At 31.9% G+C, this 20,934-nt stretch overlaps 2 protein-coding genes across 7 annotated transcripts; both read left to right on the top strand.

The window, feature by feature from the left end:
* Positions 1-40: 40 nt before the first annotated feature.
* LOC145311289 (alanine--tRNA ligase, mitochondrial-like) lies at positions 41-11,414 on the top strand. The gene is made up of 11 exons (XM_080150519.1): positions 41-111; positions 1,865-1,967; positions 2,210-2,367; positions 2,600-2,690; positions 3,937-4,072; positions 7,909-7,999; positions 8,731-8,812; positions 9,149-9,245; positions 9,855-9,936; positions 10,705-10,810; positions 11,277-11,414. The coding sequence occupies exons 2-11, from the start codon at positions 1,867-1,869 to the stop codon at positions 11,392-11,394; spliced, it is 1,062 nt and encodes a 353-aa protein (XP_080006645.1). The 5' UTR covers positions 41-111; positions 1,865-1,866; the 3' UTR covers positions 11,395-11,414.
* A 228-nt stretch (positions 11,415-11,642) lies between these two features.
* Positions 11,643-20,902, top strand: Adck1 (aarF domain containing kinase 1). Of its 6 annotated transcripts, none has more exons than XR_013876609.1 (15): positions 11,643-11,776; positions 12,070-12,254; positions 12,487-12,549; positions 12,847-12,981; positions 13,066-13,175; positions 13,628-13,718; positions 14,027-14,083; positions 14,195-14,280; positions 16,209-16,326; positions 16,589-16,668; positions 16,813-16,935; positions 17,159-17,242; positions 17,856-18,018; positions 18,273-18,815; positions 20,022-20,902. XR_013876609.1 is itself a non-coding variant. In XM_080150513.1 (14 exons), exons 1-14 carry the CDS (start codon positions 11,665-11,667, stop codon positions 18,417-18,419), a joined length of 1,554 nt encoding a protein of 517 aa, XP_080006639.1. In that variant the 5' UTR covers positions 11,643-11,664; the 3' UTR covers positions 18,420-20,902. The 6 variants fall into 6 exon arrangements, 2 of the variants coding, with proteins under 2 accessions (XP_080006639.1, XP_080006638.1); XR_013876612.1 differs by having other exon boundaries at positions 18,273-20,095; positions 20,466-20,902; XR_013876610.1 differs by having other exon boundaries at positions 18,273-20,107; positions 20,466-20,902.
* Positions 20,903-20,934: the final 32 nt, after the last annotated feature.

Raw genomic sequence — 20,934 nt, 5'->3', positions numbered from 1 at the left:
AAGTTTACTTTTAAAAAATCAATTTCTAAGATATATTTAACTCCTATTTAGGGTCACTTACTAAGGATGAAAGAGCAACTGCTTCAATAGATCCAGATAAACGATTACAGGAAGAGATAAATAAATCATATGAATAACAATAAATAGATAAAAGAATTAATGTAGAACAAGGATGACAACATCCATAAAAGCGAAGGACTGAAACGGTGGGACAAACGGACAATAACACTTATATAGTGTCAGAACTGAATAATCAGAATATAAATGTATAAGAATCGGAGCAAAATTGTAAGTAAATTTGTTGAAAAACTGCTTGATATAGGATAATGTTTATGGTCATACTTACATTTTTAGGACTTGATTATAGAGTTGCTTTGCTTATAACATTATACTTTGTTGTCCCAGGAATCAACATACCCAAAAATCAGATCAATCGGATGATTAAATCACATAAAAATTTGTTGTTAAAAAAGTAAAAAAAATCAACATGTTTAAAATGGACGTACGGACACTCTTGTTATGATTGTAGAGTTGCTACGCTTTCTAAATCGTACCTAACTACTAAAGAAATCACCATGCAAAATTTGAAATCGATAGGACAATTCTAACATGCCTAAATTAACGAAAAAAGCTATCCGTTTGTGACGGACGGACGGAAGGACCTACCCTAATTATAGAAAAGCTTCGCTTTTAAAAAGGAGTGCTTTTTATAATGTTAGTTATGAAGATAACGAAGATAATTTAATTAATTTTTACAACTTAGAGCTCAAAGTGTGGAAATTTTTAAACATATTGATAAAAGTTAAAACATATTGTTAGGGTATAATTGCATTTATGTGAATTCCGCTTCGCATATATACAAAAACCTTCATAAATATAAAATAATGTTCTCTTAAATACATACAAGGTGTTTCAGAAAAAACTGCGTTTTCTGGTTTTGGGAAACAACCAGTACAAGTATGAAAAAAATAATCATATGTCCATATTCTCTATAAAAATGTACATAACATTTACTTCAGGTGTTTTTCGATATCTCTAAAAATGCGGCTGTACTGATAGGTACATGTAGAGCTGCAATATTAAAGTAACAAAAGGTTAAATAAATGTCCCCATTTGAGATTTTTTGCATATTTTCTTTTTTTGGCTACATGCAAAGAGCTTTTTAGGTTCTTCAGAATTTACTTTTTTCTATTTCTCCATGGCAAAGTTATTTTTAGTAAGGAATCTCTTATAACACTGTGCACATTGAAGAATAAAACAAGTAACTTTTTATTTCATTTCAATATCTTTGAAAATAAGCAAGTTATATTGGTTCAAAATACTCGCTAAGAAGACCCTTTCTTTAATAACTTGATATTTGAGTTAATATGTCATGTTTCAATCAAAGGGATTAGGAGATTAAAGGGGGAGGAGTGAGGAACGAACATGAGGATTTTTAATGCTATCAAATTGAATTATAACTAAAGCAAGAATAAAGTTAATCATTTGTTCTGTAAAAAATAGCATTTTTAAGTTAAATTTAATTATTAGAATATTTCGTTAAGTATGCTATAATGTCGTTTTCAAGTAAAAAAAAAGAATTTAGTTGAACGTTATTGCCCTAAATTCTACAAGAATAAAGCAACACACATACATTTTGAATTCTTTAAGCTCTAAAAAGCGCTATTGTTTCAAGAGATATTAAAAAACACCTTTTATAAAATTTATCCATATTTTTATAGAGAATAAGAATATATGATTATTTTCTCCTACTGGTTGTTTCCCAAAACCGGAAAACGCAGTTTTTTCTGAAACACCTTGTATATAAAGTTACTGTACTAAAATTGCCCATCATTATCAAAATTAATTTATCTCTGGCTTCAGGCAATGCGTAATCACACAGCTACACACGTATTAAACGCGGTGCTACACTCATTGTTGCCTTTAACAGCCCAGAAGTCTAGCCTAGTTAAACCTGAATATTTAAGGTGAGCTAATATTTGATAGTAAGAAGCTCAAGATCAAGAAAATCTTCCGGTCCTTTCTTTGTGGCTAGGGGCGAAGCAACTATTGAGAATGAGTGATTTGAATTGAGATGAAAATCACTTATTTTACCTTTGAGTAAGTCATTATGTGCATTTGATATTTCCGTAGCTATATGTTTTTTTTGTGATTGCTATATGCATCTTGATGATCAATAGACCTAACAAAAATTACCCCTTTTTTGTAGGTTTGATTTTTCCTGTTACAACGCAGATACAAACCTGGAATTTTTACGGCAGCTAGAGGATGGTGTCATGGAGATCATCAGACAGGGCAGACAAATTCACAGAACTGTGACTGTCAATTCTGCAATGGCTTGCGTGGAGAATCTTGTTACTTTGCCAGGTAAGTTAAGATAAAGACAAACATGAGCGAAACTCCTATAATAATAGCTTCTCTATTTTAAAAACAATAAAGCTTGTTCGCTGTATTTCTTAATTTCAGATGATTTAGGGGACTGTCAAAAAAACAGCTTAAATATCAAATTAATTTTTCGAATTAATTCATTAGTTGGTTATACTTTTACCTGCGTTTTATTACATAATCATGATGACCTATATGACTGTATTATATTCAGGCGAAGTTTACCCTGACCATGTTTCCCTCATAGATATTGATGGAGTTCAGGTTGAGCCATGTTGTGGCACTCATCTTCATAACACACAGGAAACGAAATCTAACAATTTTTTTTTAAAGTGTTGTTTTTCTCAAAAAGTTTTTCATTTTAATTTGAATTGATTTTACTCAGGAAGTAAGGGAGGGGACAATAAGCAATTAAGAGTTTTCGCTGAAAAGCAATGAAAACCAGATTTATCCAGAAAATTTGACCAAATTGTAAAGGGATCATGGTAATATAATTTAGAACAAAATTAGTTCTAAGAAAAAAATCATTTACTTGAAAATTGAATTACCAGTACATAACAATGTAGTAATTTTCTGTAATTAATCACTAGAAAAATCGTGTTTAGAACTTCGTCAACTCTTCTCATATAGTTTTAAATGCCACCTAAATTCAAGGGGTTCTTAGATTGTTTAATACATAAATATCACAGTAGAGTTTCTATACATGAAATGACATTTTCTTGGGAAAAATATCTGTTAAAACCAGCATCTAATAACAAATTTTTCTGTCTGCTATATTCAAAACTAACTCAGCTAGTTAGCGTGGGATTGATGCGCTAGTACCCAAAGTCAGGCAGAACCTGCTGAATTCTTGTACATTCCCTTTAAGCCAGTACCCCAAATCTGAGACTCTTTAAAATTGAATATTCGATCCATTGTCCCCTACCTTACTTCCTGTATTTTACTGGTCTAATAAATTTATTTGTAAACGCGAAGCTTTTCTATAATTAGGGTCGGTCGTACGTAACGGATAGCTCTTTTCGTTAATTTAGGCTTGTTAAAATTGTCCTATCGATTTCAAACTTTTCATGATGATTCCTATAGGAGTTAAAACGAGTTCGAAAGCGAAGCAACTCTATAATCATTACCAGCAAGTCCGTACGTTCATTTTAAACATATTGGTTTTCAACTTTTTAAACATCGAATTTTTATGTGATAAAATTATCCGATTGGTCTGATTTTTAGAATACTGATTCCTAGGACAACAAAGTACATTGTTATAAGCGAAGCATCTCTATAATCAAGTCCTAAAAATGTAAGTATGTCCTTAAACGAAATCCTTTATTTAATCAGTTTTTCAGCAGATTTACTTACAATTTAGCTTCGTTCGACTTTTATAAATTTGTATTCTGAATATTTAGTTCTGACACTGTTCAAGTTTTAATGTTCGGTTGTCCTACCGTTTTAGAGCTTCGCTTTTATGGTTGTCGTCATCCTTGTTTGTATACAAAGCCTTACAAATATTCCAGGAATTGGAGGTTGTTTAAGTAAAGATTTTGTTTGTTAACAGGACATTGAAAACTTTGTGATAGTTGGATTCAAGTCATTATCAAGTGGAGTTAAGTCTGTGAGGTGCTTGACAGGAGACAGTGCTATTCTCGCCAGAGAAAATGGGGTGCGCGTCTGTGAAGAAATTTTATCTTACCAGGTAGGTTGGAATTTTCATTTTAGAATTTTAATTCCATGTCAAGACTATTTATAATTGGAGAAATATCTATCATGTGTATGACAATGTTAGACTGTACCTTCTTGAAGATTAAGTAAGCTATGTTTGTGCGAAGTTATTTTACTTTTTCCATTTCAGAAATCTTCTTTCCTGTCTCGTAACTTAGTATATTGAGTTGTTACGCGTCTGATAGTGTTGACTAGTTTTCACACTTCGATATTTGAATAATGATGAGCAGGCACGAACAAGAGCAAGTTATTTTAAGCACCTTTCAGCAGTTATGTTAGGTTATATAGGAATACTAGGTTTCTGTTAAATATATACTATAAAAATAAGTTTCACCATAGTTATTTTTAAGAAGAACGAACTTTTAAATGTTTTAGACAAAATATCATCAAATGTACTGTTGATTTCAAAGTTAAAAATAAAATTATACGACAAACAAAATTAATTAACGAATCAAACTATTCACATAACTACAAATTACCATTCTATTTTAAATATAAATTTTTCACCGAAAAAGTATACTTTTTTGGCTATGCATTTAGGTAATGATTTATAATCTCAATTCGTAACACGATTTAAATTTTTTTTTTGGCAAGATCATGGTAGACCATAACTTTTTTCATTCATTCAGACCTAACATTTATGTAACATTAACCAAGTATATCAACCAAAAAAGGCTTACATAACTACTGGAAGTCGATTAACATCCCTTGCCCTCGTTCATAAATAGTCCCGTTTTGTATTTTTCTGAAAGCTATTATTTGTCATTACTACAGACCGAAAAAGAAAAATAGGTATAACAATAAAAAAGTAAAAACTTTTTTTGTTTTATTATGTTTTAAGAATTTTTTTAAAGATGGGGATGGGGACGCGACGATTTTTGTAGAATTAATGAGTCTTAATCCCATGTATAGACAACAATAATATGAAATTTCCTAAAAGTATATTAAAGTCGTTTTAGTGTTCATTTTAAGTTTTAAGATAGTTATAGTATAGAATTGTATACAGGGATGTTTAAGATAACTAGATATTCATAATAAACTTTGTCTTTTGTTCTCTTTACATTACATAAAAAAACATTAATATACATATCACTTATATAAAAAGTTTACAACCTCTTAAAAATAGTAGGGAAATTTTATTAATCTATAATACAAAGTAGAACGATGTCTGTCTGTCTGTCTGTCCGTCCGTCCGTCCGTCCGTCCCTCAAGATCTCGGTAACCACTGAACCGATCTGATTCTACTCTTCAGGGTATATAAGCTATTTTCTTGGGGGGGGGCACCCCCAATCACCCCCAAAAATGAAAATTCCCCCCCCCCAAAAAAAAAATTTCTTGGGAACACATTAGACCAAGCACCAGTAGTACTTTATTTTTTCTTTTTTTTAATTATCTCATGGGGCAAAGCCCCTAGAGGCTAGGGGCGAAGCCGCTAGTCTATAATACAAAGTAGAACGATGTCTGTCTGTCTGTTTGTTTGTAGCGAAGGATCTCGCTTACTGCTGAACCGATTGGATTCTCCTTAACAGGGTAGCTTCTCATGGGTCACGGGAAGGTTTATAACTATTTTCTTGGGGGGTGGGACACCCCCAACCGTACAAAAAATGAAAAATACCCACCCCCCCCAAAAAAAATTTTTTTCCCATATTTAAAAACTCAAATTAGAATAGTGGGGTCGACTAACCCCCCCCAAAAAAAAATAAATATAAAATACAAAATTTAGGTTGATCAAACTTCTTTGGGCAAAGCCCCTAGATGCTAGGGGCGAAACCGCAAGTAAAGTAAATAAAACAAAGATGACAACATCAAATTATGTAACGAATGAAAGATCTATCAAAAAATTCCTTACTAAATTTCAGCTGGTTATCTTTAATAGCAGTTGCATAAATCCATATTTCTTTATCTTGTATAGTATATTTAACATACGGTGTTTTTTAATTAAATTTAAAAGTATTGCTTAACTGAACAAACTTACCATTGACAGAAATTTAAAATCAATATCTTATTTTCTTATTGGCTTGGGGAATTTTCTATAAAAAATAATATTTAGCAGTTTTCAAAAAGGTTTTTCTCAAAAACCTGTTTTTCCATAGCATATGATTTTGGAAAAATTAATAGCCCTTTATCGAATTCCAAGGTCAATTTTCTGATTAAACAACTTTAATTGCAGCCAGCTCCCAAACGGCTGGCAGCACAGTCCCTGTACAGTGTAAACACATCATTAGAACAGGAATTGAAAGATCTGAAAGAAACAATAAATAGTTACGGACTAAAGATTTACAGGATTGGTTCTTAAAACTTAAACATTCGTTATTTTTTTTAAAATAATTGTAGGTGGGTTAAATTAAGCAAAACTTTTGTTTTATTTAAAAAAAAAACACTGTATTAGTCCCTGTCCTATTGTCTATTGTTGAATGTGTTCCAAGTTATGTAGTTTACAATCTTTGGAATCAAACTTTATAACTCAATGTGAGTTCTACAGTTGCTTCATATCTTGATATTACATAAAAGTTATTCCTTTCAATATTCTATGAAAACCTGGGCTTTATCCTATTTGGTCAGCATGATTGAAGGCTGTTGCTATCTCAGATGCATGATAAAATTAGTATGAAAATAGTGACGCATCTCTTTTAGCAACCTTTCTCAGTTAGGAAACTCAGATATCGTCGTTTAAGTGTTATTTATAAAACATGATGCTTTGGACAATTGGAAACACGACCTAAGGACCAGTTAAGTCGCAATAATAATCACGCAACTTTCCCTGGTTGTGTAAGAAGGGGATTGTTGAGTAAGTTTGGATGCTCGATAGTCACGTATATAATATCAGTTATACCTTATCCTAAGCTCCTCTGCGGAAGGAAGCGTAATTCATTACGGTGACTTAATTTGAGACACCTGCCATACTCGGCGAGGGTGAAGTAATAATGAGTAGCTCTCATGAGATAGCCTGTCAAGTCATAATGGGCTTGAACGTGGAGCTCGATAGCCCTAGTGGCTATACAAAAGAGTATCGGCCTACTCCATGACTAAATTATGGCTAATCAATTAATCATTCAACCAGAGAAGTAAAACGAGAGAAAACTTTGTTGTATAGAAAAATTTTGCTTACTCAAGGAAGGCCTACTTACGACATGGCAACTGCCTCAGATATTATCATACTGTGATTATGGGCATTTATTGACTTTGGAACTAACCTATAGTCAAGTCAAAGTTATGTAATATTACTTCAACAAAGTCAAACTTTCACATTTCTCTTGCATTCGGACAGGCTTTGGTTTTATCAAAATTTATTTAGTAGTATTGTTATTCTCTAGGAGCATGGCAAATTGTAAGTCTTACTGCTGCAGTATTGTTTTCGAGTGTAGGAAGTGTAGTGATAAACACATGAGACTTTACTGAAAATTATTTTTTTAGTAAATAAAAGATACTAGGTAGACATTATAGTTTGATTGTTGAGCAACACAGACATTTTTATTGAGAATGGTTACTGGTTAGGATATTATTCGGTCAGAAAATTAAAATATTAACATATAAGTTTAGGTAATAGAATGTCATTTTAAAAACAAAATTTAAAACATTATTTTAGAATGGTTGTCTTATTTGTATGCATTTTGTTATGTTACATAAATATACGCGTGTTATCTACTTGCCAAAATTAAAGCATATTTTTACGAATGAAAATATAGGCTAAAATTTTATTAAACAATAACATTTTGATATAAAAGCCCAAAAGTATTTCTTTATTTAAATAGATTTGATTTAATAATTTACACGATCAAAATTTGATAATTATAAATCTGTTGAATTTAGGAAAAATTGGCTAAAGATAGTGATGAATTAGACCAAAACGTTTTGAAAAATGGGGGAAGAAAAATAACAGTTTGGAAAATGGCAATTTCAGGTAAAAATATTTACATACAGTATCAAAAAGCGTACCTACATAAATTGTATCTACTGTTGGCAAAGAGATAAGAAGTAATAGAACAAGGACTATATTGCTAGAAAAATCGCAAAATACAATCAGATACTAACACTACACAAACAACCAATAATGACAAAATCCATTAAAGCTCTTTAAAATCAGACGGTAGGACAAATGAACTTGAACACTTTAGAGTGTCAGAAATTAGTAAGCAGAATATTATTTTTGAAGTCAACAAAATTGTAGGTATAAAAAATTGTTGTAAAATTTCTTTAGTACCTACAGGATACTGTTAAAGAACATACTTCATTTTTAGGTCTTTATTATAGAGAATAACAAGGTGCTCCGCTTATAATATTATACCTTTTTGCCCTAGGAATCATAATTTTAAAAAATCAGATGAATGTGATAATTACTTAAATCATTTAAAAACTGCTGTCAAAAAGTTAATATTCAGATTGTTTAAGTGGAGGTACGTACTTTCTGGCAACGATTATAGAGTTGCTGCGCTTTAAAAGTTGTATCTAACTCTGATAGGAATCATCATGCAAAGGTTGAAATATATGCGGACTAATTGACATATAGAAAACCCCAGTTATAGAAAAGTTTTACAAGTTACAGTACCATGCCACTCATAAAAGCACATAGTCTGTAGGATCAACAATTTTTTTGGTTTAATCTAAAAGAAAAAAAAATCGTATATGTTTCAGAGCCCAACTTTCCAGCAATCTTAAACCTCGAACTATCCACTGTGTTAGAAACCTACAGACAACGAATTCTCATCAGCACACGGTATTATTGGGTTATTACTTGTGACTTGTTCTCAATTCTATAGGGGCTTAGTTGTCCCTCCCCTCATCAGTTTGTCTTGATATGAGGGTTGGCATAAAAAAAAAAAATAAAACCCTATTATGTTGTTTTATTGGGGCGTTTTAAAATTTAAATAATCTTCTAAAACCCAATGCTTTCCCTGGAAAGCAGAGCCTAAAGGTCCAATAAAAGAATTCAATAAACTCGAAACAATTAAACCCATCAGTCATGACTCTTAAGATTACTATAATTTAACCATATCATGATATTTATAAGGATGAAACAAAATTATATGTTTAAGTCTAAACATTTTTTTAGAGCCAAATTTAAAGAAGAGGCTAAATTTCAGCTTGAAATGGCGGTTGAAGAACAAAAAGACAGTCCGTTCCTGATCACTTTAATCCAAACAAAACAGGCACGTCTATAAAGTTTTATTATATAAATACAAGCAGTTTTAATAAAAAAAAGTTTATTCAATGAATGAGGTGCATTTTATTTTAAGAATTAAGTATCTTTTCAGCACACGTATGATTTTTTAAGACATGATTCAAAAAAAATATTATAAATGAAAATTATAATAATCATGATTTAACAAGTTCAATTAGAGGGAAAAAAGCAGATTAAAGAAAGGATTTTAACATCTGAATTGAACCACAAACAAGGATGACAACATCCATAAGTAGCAAAGCACTAAAAATCGTAGATTGTCTTACAAACTAAGTTAGTGATAGAGCAGATGATCAGTGGTCCTAAAAAAATGCGTTTTTAGAAAATCAAGAAACCTTTTACATGTTATTTTGTTTATGTCCCAATATTAATATTTAGGCCAACATACCATTTTAAATATACATTACACATGCTTATTGGTAGAGAGAATCTTCAGAAAATAATTTCAGCACTCTATTTTGAACAGCAGCTGAGATAAGCGTATCTGACTGAGTAGACGTACGTTTCAATATAGATTAGCTTCGCTACTAAAATTAAACTATACACTATTTTAAAACTAATTATTATATGTGACTAGGGTAAATTTAATCTGCAGAATTTTTCCAAATCTGTCCAAAAGCCTGCTCTTATTATTTGTGTTGAAGGCAATATCTTAAAAGGTTAGTAAATACTTTGCATTTAATAAAATTAAAAATTAGGATTATAACATTTACATACACCTTCTTTCTTCTGTAATTGTGGAGGGACTCACGTATAAAAGAAGTCGTAATTAAAGCAAAAAAGTTTACTACTATGCATGAACCAGGCCAGGGGTAGCCAGTCTAACCTACAATTCTACAAAAAAATCACGAAACCTTATGGGGTATCTGGTGATATAGTTTGTTTTTGTCATGTAAGTGAAGAGGGGTGGGAAAGAAGGGGAGGAAAAGGGGAAGTGGGTTATGGGGAATTTTCCTTTAGAGTTGTTTGTCAGAATATGATTCCCTTGTCCCTGTGCACGAACGAGATCAAGTGATGTTTAGCACCTTTCTTTGGTGATGTCAAGTATTTTTGGTGTTAATGCTAGGTTACTATGAAATCAACGGAAAAAATTGTGCGACCACGGTTTAATTGAGGAAAAAATTAGATAGTAATTGTTTTGTTAGTTCAGTGTGCTTTAGACATACCATATAAAAAAATCATCTATTGCTATAAAAGGCAGAAGTACGTTAATCCCACTTTTGAATAATTGCAAATTGCCATTGTTTTGCAAAAAAAAATGCCTCACATAATGATGGAAGGTGCTTAATCTTACTTGCTCTTGTTTGTGCATAATCCCCATTCAACCACTTCATGAATACCTAGTTTAACTTAAATGAGTTTTTCAAACTATTGAAAAATACTTTGACAAGTTTAATATTTGAATAACATGTATATAATATTTTCAGGAAAAGCTGTAATACCAGACAGGCTCGTGAGTGATGAGTTCAACGCCAAACTTTGGATGGAATCAGTTGCTGCTTGTGTCAGTGGAAAATGCCAGCCGCCAAAAGGGAGGGATTCATTGATTAGTAAATGGGAAAAAATAATTAGCATTTTTAGAGAGAAAGGATATGGTGTAATTAAATGTAAACTGTTAAGTTTGTAAAACATTGTTCTAAAAGAACTTGAAATATTATATATATAATAAAACACAATTTGTCCGGGAACTTAGGTTTAAGTTTTTACCAGGGTTGCGGAGCCGGGAGCCGCCATATTTTGCTGAAGCCGTTGTTTTCGTTTAAAAACGGCTCTGGCTCCGGGTTAGCTTAAAAAAGGAGATTTATTATTAAATATGATTTAGTAAGATTTGCAGACGAAGGGTGCGCAGCTTTGTTGGTTGTCTGTGAGCTGTAAAATAAAATTTATAGACTTATGGTATTGGACAGGCGACTTCGATAATATAAATGTATGGCTGGGCAAATACTGATTAAGTCATGGTAATTCTCCCATTTACTGACACATTGATCCCTGTAACAGGACATGACAGCGCTAAGAATTGCAACCTGACCTCCATGAAATTGAAAAATTTGGATATGGACCAACTGAAGGCTGCCCTAGATAAAGCTTCTGCAATGGCCGTTAAATACGTTAGATAGACATTTAGAAAAGCATTTTCGAGGCTATGAGATTTACCACCAAAACAAAATTTCCTCTTAAGTAATCCTCCAAAAAAAGTGTAAAGAAATTTTTTCCAAATTTGTGATACAAAAAACATAGTTCATCATGCTTAGTTTCATTGTCTTTTGCTCATTAATTTATTTTATTATTTATTTTAAATTTTCACATTTTCATTGACATTTTTGTGACTTTTCCACGGACAAGTTATTTTCTTGTTATTCTTACAGATAAAACCAAACAATGTGTTTATGATGGTCCGATTACGCGTAGGTCGCCTGCTATTACGTGGCGCTGGTTTGGGACTTGTAGGAGCAGGTGCTTATACCATTCATAATGCGGGTTATGAAGTCAATAATATAGGTAAGAATGAAACAATAATTGTGCTGATTTACAACTATAGCTATAATGCATGCAAAGTACAATGTATGAGGATGATGCAGTGGATAATAAATTAATGTACAGTTTTTACATTACGAACTTGTGTCTTTAAAATGAGACTATAACTCGAACATTTTTTATTTTACATTTTCCGTCTTTCAAACCCTTTTTTTATAGTAGATAATGGCCGAACAACTCAAACTAGGTTATTGAATCATTCGTTACTGATAGCAGATTTTTTATCGACTTTTATTTTGATTTAACTTAATTTTTAGGAGTGGTGCGTTTTGGTCGTGCTGCACTGGCTGTTGGTCGGATAGGCGTCGACTATACACAATCCTTGTACTATACATCCTACCCAACAGAGGAGGAGAGGGAGGTAGCTAAAGGAAGCTGTCACCAGCGGTCAGCTAATAAGCTGCTATATTTATGTTGTGCTAATGGCGGCGTATTTATTAAGGTAAGTTGTAAAACTTTGAAAAATGATTTATGAATTAGACAGTAATTTTTATCATTTGTACTATGAATATTTTAAACTAAAACAGAACAATAAATTACAATACATTTGCAGATAGGTTTTTTTTTATTTTAAAACGTTTTCTTTTTGCATTGTTCATAACATGATGAGGTAAAGCATCAAATTTTTCCAAAAAAATCATACATAATTTTAACAAAAAATTATTATTGATTAGGTCGGTCAGCACATCGGTGCTTTGGATTATCTTCTTCCAGACGAATATGTCAATACTATGAAGGTAAGAGACAACAGTTCACTATCAACGGACTAAAAAAGTACTGATTTGGGCCTATTATTAAACTCAGTTTTGATTTATTAAATATAAGTCGTTTTACACTGTTTGTTACATTTGCTACAACAGGGTATAGCATAACTAAAGCTTGGAGACGAAAATTGTGCAGTTAAATGTATGTTTAATGTTTATACTTTTTTTATATCCCTTTTATTTTCTTTTTTCAATACCTATACATGAAATTAATATTAAATACGAAATATTGTGTTGTGTACCCACTAATCTCAAATATCTAACATTTAGGTATTGCACCATGAAGCACCAAAAATGCCACTGGAGGACATTTATGATGTCATTGGTAAAGAACTGGGTGAAGATCCAAAGACCATTTTCGCTTCGTTTGACGAGGAACCTTTGGGCTCCGCTTCGCTTGCTCAGGTGAATATGATCTTTGTTTAGATCCTTGAATATTTAAATTGAAATTAATTCATCTTGTATTGACCTATCCTTGATGTTTGGCAGGTTCATCGCGCGACATTGCATGACGGAACCGAAGTAGCTGTGAAGGTTCAACACAAGTTTGTGAAGAAACACTCTTTTGTGGACATTGTCACCATGGACTTTCTTGTTAGGAACAGTTTCTTTCAAGGATTTGCTATGTTGAGATTTCAGGGGGGGGGGGGGGGAGTAGTGGTTAGCATAGGATAGCCTATAAAATGTATCTCTGAACCAAATCTAGAATTGATTTGCATGATTATAAGGTCCAACGCCGCGCATGTTTTACCTATGCATTTCCCTTAATCAAACTATTTAAGTCGCGCACCTGATAAAGCAGCCCTTACTTTAATTAGGGTAAAATTATTAGTAATACAAGACTGGCTATTCTAATGCTAAATAATCGGATATCTGGCGTAGAGCTCATTAACATTTTTGTCAGTCTATCGTATCTCATCTGAGAACAATACAGTTAATACAACAACAACAACAATAAGTTTCAGTAATTCATATGTTTGTCTAGGATAGGCATGAGGAAATATTTTTAGGATACTTTTAATGTCGTTAAATTAAACTGTCTAAAATACAGAGCTGTCAAACTTGCGTTTCCTGACTTTGAATTTATGTGGCTTGCGGATGAAATGAAAAAGAACTTGCCATTAGAATTGTCTTTTATTCAGGTATCATTTTTATTTTGATTCTCTTTGAATACACTTTGTTTGATTAAGACAACGTTCATAAGTTGAGCATCATTAACAACCAACAACATATTTGTTTAATATAAGTAGATTGTTACATAACAAGAATACGTATAAGGACATAAGGTTCAAAACCTAGAAATAATCTCACTTGATTTAATGATCAGCTTAAAATTGTAAAGAAATATTGAACATTTTTCACTTGGGAAAAGTTGGGGGTAAAACTAGTGTCCTTTAGATGCCATCCAATTTTCAATGAAACAAAATTGAGTAAAAATTATTTTGTTTAGGAATCTAAAAACTCTGAAAAAGTTGCAAAGCTCCTAAAGGACTACGAGTGGCTTAGGGTAAGAGATTTTTTATAAGTTAAAGATAATTTTGTGTATAATGCCATTTAAATTGTCATTAATTTATGTTCTATTAATTTGAAACTATTATTTAGAAATATTATTGTTTAGATACCTAAAATCGAATGGAATTATACTACTGAGCGCCTCTTAGTAATGGAATATTGCCCGGGAGCACATATCAACGATGTAGAAAGGTAGTTTCATCTTATTATAGCAGCACCATGGGCCGGGCCGATATTAATCAAATTGAAATTCGAAAATTATGATTTTAGGTGGGATCAGGGATAAGGGATAGGAAACCTGGCCATTAATTAGGTCCAGGCCTAGATTCTAAAGGGATATTGCAACTATTACAAATTACTATCAAACTGGCGGACGCTCCCAAGTAGCTATAGCTCTAAACCAATAAGAATCGGCCTGTTTTTAACAACCAATCACCAATTGGCGAAAATTTTAAAAGCAGACAATTCTAGAAAAAATAATGATTTCGTCTGCTACTAAAAAATAAATATAAATGGTGTTAGATCACATCAGGTTAATTATTAAATCTGCTTAGAGTTAAACATTAAAAAAGGGCCATATAGAAAAAACAAAAATAACGGGATTATTTTTTGGAAAGGAGGTAGATACGAATTTTCATTTGGTAGTTTATAAATTAGATGTTGTATTTTGAATTTTAAAAATCTAATACGGAATTGATACAACACTTTAACCCTAATATATGTACAATACACAATACAACACAGTACAAATATATCACTACATAATAGAATCCAAAGAATACTTGATAGAATGTTACCCAAGTGCATATTAATTTATTTATTTTGAAATTTAATTAGCAATGAAATTTTCAAATAAAATTTTTACTCATTAATAAAAATGCAAATAATACAAACTAAAATCTGTCTGAGGGAAACCCAACGATAGCTTTCTGACAGTTCAAATTACCAAAGTAAAAGATAAAAAAATTTTGGGAGAGAAAAAACTTCATTTTAACAAAAGCCATTAATATATAGGTTTATAAAAGGTTTATGTTTTTTACTTTAAACTAGCTACCTGAATTTGATTCTATACTTTATCTACACACACACACACAGCTTTTTTATTAGCGTTTTATACGAAGCACTGCGCCATCCCAAAACTGGTTTATTAGGCTAGAAATAGGCCTAGGCTTGAAATAGGCCTGAAATAATATTTTCCTACGTTTCCCATCCCTTATCCCTGGGTGGGATAATTTTGGGATAAAACTTGTTTTGTGATGTAACCAAAGGCACGTGGGTAAAAAGGTGAAAAATGAAGTAGGGGAGTTGGGGAAAATTTTTATCTAGAATTGTATGTCACAATTATGATCCCATGTCTCTGAGTAGCTGAGTTGCACAAATGTTTTTCAATCATGTACGTTATGTTACTTTTTGTCTTCAACTAGCGGCTTCGCCCCTAGCCTCTAGGGGCTTTGCCCCAAGAGGTGATAAAAAAAATTATGGTGAAAATCGTAAAGGACCATGGAAATCTCCTTCAAAAAAAAAAAAAAAAAAAATGGGGGGGGGATTTTTTGTTTTTTTGGGGGGTTGGGGGTGTCCCACCCCCCAAGAAAATAGCTTAAAACCACCACAGGACCAATAGGTAGATACCCTGAAGAGTAGAATCCGATCGGTTCAGTAGATACCGAGATCTTAAGGGACAGACAGACAGACGGACAGACAGACATCGTTCTACTTTGTATTATAGACTAGCGGCTACGCCTCTAGAAGCCTCTAGGGGTACTTAAGGTAGGAGGGGGAAAAGTCGACCTCATCCCATTTTAAATTTGAGTTTCTAAAGATAATTTTTTTATTGGGGGGAGGGGGTGAAGACACCCCCCCCCCCCAAAAAAAATAGTTTAAAACCTTCCCAGGATCTATACAAAGCTTCACTGTAAAGGAGAACAATATCGGTTCAGCGGTTATTGAGATCCTTCGGGACAGACAAAAAACGCTTACTACTTTATATTATAGGATTATCATTAACTCCTTTTTTTGTGAAATAATAATCAAATGCAAATAAAGGTAGCTTACCTGCCATAATCTCTGGCCCGGGTAGGTTAATTATAAATCAATGGATTCTCACATTTCTACTTATGTAGATTGAAAGCCGAGGGTGTAGATTGCTACGACGTCAGTTTAAAGATCAGCAAGATGTATTGTAAAATGATTATGGAGGAGGGTTATGTCCATTGCGATCCCCATCCCGGCAATATTAAGGTAATAACAACATTTCGAAAAAGATTTATTTCAAGTTTTGACATGTGATCAAACGTTGATAGAATATTTGGAATACCCATTCTAGCATGATCAATATTAAATCGAAAATACGATGAATAACTATTAAAAAATTTAAATTAGAATTGGTGGGTGTTTGATGTTCATGTGCTAAAGGTTTAATCCTACTTTTAGTAACACTATCACCCGTCTAACAAAAAGAATATGACACGATACCAAAAAGTTTTGATCATTTTCATATTAGGTTAGAAAAGATGACAACGGCAAAGTAGAAATTATTCTTTTGGATCATGGACTTTATACACAGCTGTCTAATCAATTCAGGTAAAAAAATCTCACGGAAAATTTGCACTAGGTTATGATAAAAAAAATATGCCTTATTCTCGATATACTTGGAGAAAAAAAATATTTTGTTTCTAATTTCTACTAGAAACTCTTTAACTTGATGATTTTGTCTTCTTTTTCCAGGTATGATTATTCAGAGTTCTGGCAGGCTATTATCAACCGTGATATTGACGAAATCAAGCGTACGGCCATTCAACTGGGAGTTGGCGACTTGTATGGCCTCTTTGCCTGTATGGTTACCGCAAGGTGATAAATATTATTTTTCTAAAGGATAACACTTTAGACTGTAAATTACACTCGTAATCGAAAGTTTTATAATTAATTTTTCTTTTTCGTTGACTCAAAAACTTTGGCAGTTGGTGGTAGCAGAAAGGGCTGAATACCAGCCCCTGGCTAAAACTATTTAAGTGTATTCAATCTAAACATTAGAAGTGTACTTTTTAAATCTGTAAGTAAAAAAAAATTCCAGGTCCTGGAATTCTATCCAGAAAGGATTGGAGGTATCTGCCAGAGACAAGTCAGAATCAGCTGAAATCAAAGCAAATGCTGCTAGGTGAGATTTCTTTTAACTTTTCTTTAGTTCACTCAATAAGACTAGATTCAAGGAATGACTAACGTCACATTTTATTTAAATTCTACTAATTAGGTACCTAATGAACTTAGTTCTTTAGTAGCTAATCAACATGATTCAGTTTCGTTGACTATTGTTAACATGTTTATAGGATACAACCATATAAAAGAAAAAATATGAAAGGGGGGAGGCGGATGTGCCACTTTTTGAAACCAAAAGTAAAACGCGCATGATCTCAGTCCATAAAAGAGTTACAGCTCTAAAAAAAACTTTCCGCCGCCGTTTCTTCACAGTTCCATATTTTTCTCCTTAAAAGCAACTGCTGTGCCGAATTTTATAGCTGTAACTCTTTTATGGGCTGAGATCATGCACGTTTTACTTATGGTTTCAAAAAGTGGCACATCCGCCCCCCCCCCTCTTTAAATAGATAATTTATATAATATAGTACCCCGACTACATGGTATCTTTTTGTACTGCTTAATCAATTTGAATGTAACCAAGCAGTAAGAATAATTGGAGATCCATATCATTTTTTCTTTAGTTTTTCACATTTAGACTCTTACCATCTACACATAACCTTCTTCATTATTTTTAGGTATATGAAAGAGATAACAGACGTATTAGCATTTGTGAATCGTCAAATGATTCTTATCTTCAAGACGAATGATCTGCTAAGAAACATAGAATCCTCCCTGGGTACCTCTAACAGTATGATTTCCTTCCTACAGATGTCCAGAAGCTGTATTAGAACAATCCAGGTTCAATTTTTAAAACACATTGTATTTATAACGCTAAGATTCCAGAGATATTTTTTGGGGATGGGACAGTGTATCTAAAATTTTGTTTTTTGGCTGTCTTGAACTTTGGGCACTAGAACTAATGCACCTTTATTATTTTGTCTATTTTTAGAGACTTTGGAAATAGCACATATAATGCAAATAAAAAGTTTTTCTCTAAGCAGACAACAAATTTTTAATATTAACAAAACAAGTCAAAGGTTAATTTTTTGTAGGAGAAAAATATGACGGGAGTATCAAGTAAATGGACGCGCATGTGCATCCAGCTGAGAACTCAATGGAACCTGTTTAAAATATCCATGTATGAATTCTACCTGACGGTTTACTGGTCCAGATTTGGTGCCCTACTCAAACTCCGATAGTATTTAAATTGATTTAGAAAATAAGTTGGAAATTTATGTATTTAATAACAACATTAGGCTTTGGAACAGATAAAACAAAGCAATGAATGCAGAGTTGCAAGAGATATTTTTAGTGCTTTTCTTAATATGTAAAAAATGTTTGTAATTTTTTTCTTCAAATCAACACAGCCTTAAGGAAAATATTCCTAGTTTTTTATAATTTTCGTAAGATAAATCATAATTAAATTATTATTGTAATTTATTTTTGTAAAACCTTGATATTAATAGAAGCTAAACGTAATCTATTCGGGTACTTAATATTGCAGCGAATTTCATATAATATGCAAGTCTTCCAAATGTGATATCATTTGCCCTACCAGTTTATACATAAAATACTCAAAATCTGAATATTTATCTGTAAGTTATCAACTTTTGGCGGTTTCCATATTGCAATACTTTTGTACTATAACAGTGATATGTCTCAACAAGATGGCCAGAAACTGGGCTGTGAAAATGTCACTCACCTGGCTATGAACACATCATTTATTGGTTTTCCTTTCCTCTATTTGGGAAATATTCTGAATCCCTTTGTTTGTTTAGATTGTATAATATTCATATATAATATCAGGGACCAGAGATATTTTAGATAAATGATTTTGAATTAACTGAAATAAATCAAGACATAATGATGTATTTTCCTTACCTGTTTTGACTTTGCAAAATTTTAAGAAGAGAGGTTTTGTTCATGTATATTGTATATGAATTACACTTTTTTTTATAAAGTCTTAAGATTGCACACCCCAACTTCCTGATAAAATATGCCTTGCCATTGCATAGTGCATAATCATTTCCAATCCGTCATCAAAAACTTTGCTGAAGTTTTGTTAACATAACTTTAACTTATATTTTGTAAATGCTCATTGCTAAGACGTCCTTGCTTTTTATTTTGGTGGGAGGAGGAATACAATGTACTTCCAAAAGAAGACCCTCTGCTCCTTGGACGACCTTAGCTCATTGGTCTCTTGTTACTGATCTTTTGGTATTAAGAGATTCTCGTTACTAAAGTAGGAAGGTATTTTTATCAACGCGTTCCAAAACTCAATCAGAATTTCTGGCATAATTAGTAAAATTTCTTCCTCTATATTATTTTTGTCAAGGTTTAGGTGAATTTAGTTTTAATAATATTTATTTTATTTGTTATATCATAGTTGCATTGTTTTTATTAAATATTTTATTTAGTTATAAAATGCTCACAATTTTATTTTTATATTTGTATTTTATTTTGTAGTATTGATATACAGGGTTTGGCGTAGTAAATTCGGCCTTTTTCCAAACTCCCATACCTTTTTTATTACATTATTTTACACTAGCGGCTTTGCCTCATGAGGTAATTTTTAAAAAAATTAAAATTCTGGTGCTCCCAAAAACCATGAAAATTATTTTCCATGTATTTTAAAGCTTTTACCATAAAAATTAAGTCCGTATTTATTTTGTGTACCCTGTATTTAAAATGTAAATTAGAATGCTCTAATGCATTGGATGCATTTTTATATTAAAAATTTACATTTGATATTCAAATATATGATGTAAACTTTCATATAAATGAATCTAATAAAAACCCAGTGAAAAATGTTCCAAATGTTAATCATGATTTAAATACCAGTTTATTTATAGTCTCTAGAATAAATTTAAATTTGGTTGGGATATATGTAGGTATTCTGAAAAATTATTCTTTCGATTAGTGATCTATTTATTATCGTATTGTGCTTTTAATGTGTTATCCCAATGGATATAGAATACATGAATGACAAAAAAAATTAAGTCGTCAATTTAGGTTGCTAATATACAAATAGTCCTCAGACATTGGCCAATACGATCCTCCATGGTCAGTGGAGGGGATTGGGGGTATCATTATATTAGCCAGCTGGGAGAAAAATCTTATCAGGGTACCGAGAATCTCTCACAAAACCCATATGTTCTATATCCATTATTCCTGTTGAAGAGCCAATGCATTCATTTCAATTGTCATGATAACCTTTTTTGGAATACTTATATCTATCCCCAAAGTTAGCTTTAAAGGTCATCTAATACAATCGTCTAATGCAAAGTAACTAGACTGATTAGCATTAGATTATTTGAAAACGAATATTTCTAGAATGTACTCAAAAAGATGATGTTGAAGCTAATTATACACTACCCATGTTTTGCTGATTTTTGTAGAGATTAAACGCAATGAAACCTAATTTACCCATTAAATAGAACTTACATTTATCACATTATTTCATTACCCACCTACTAGGTATTTATTATTTGTTAAACTTTATAATGTTTTTCTTAGGCTAAATTAGTTTTAGGAACTATTTGCTAAAGCTATATATCAGAAATTGTTATTTTAAAACTTGTTACATTTTTATTGTTTGTAATATAAAGAAATTGTTTATTTTTATATAATGTACCTATGTATTAGATGATGTTATAATTAAGGAATATATTTTTAGTAGAAATGTCTTGTTAATCTTACATTTTATTTGAAAAT

Source organism: Acartia tonsa, chromosome 2 (assembly GCF_053477335.1).
Source record: "Acartia tonsa isolate MP-2025a chromosome 2, ASM5347733v1, whole genome shotgun sequence".
NCBI classification, from domain to species: domain Eukaryota; kingdom Metazoa; phylum Arthropoda; class Copepoda; order Calanoida; family Acartiidae; genus Acartia; species Acartia tonsa.
This window is presented reverse-complemented; position numbering and strand designations above follow the sequence as displayed.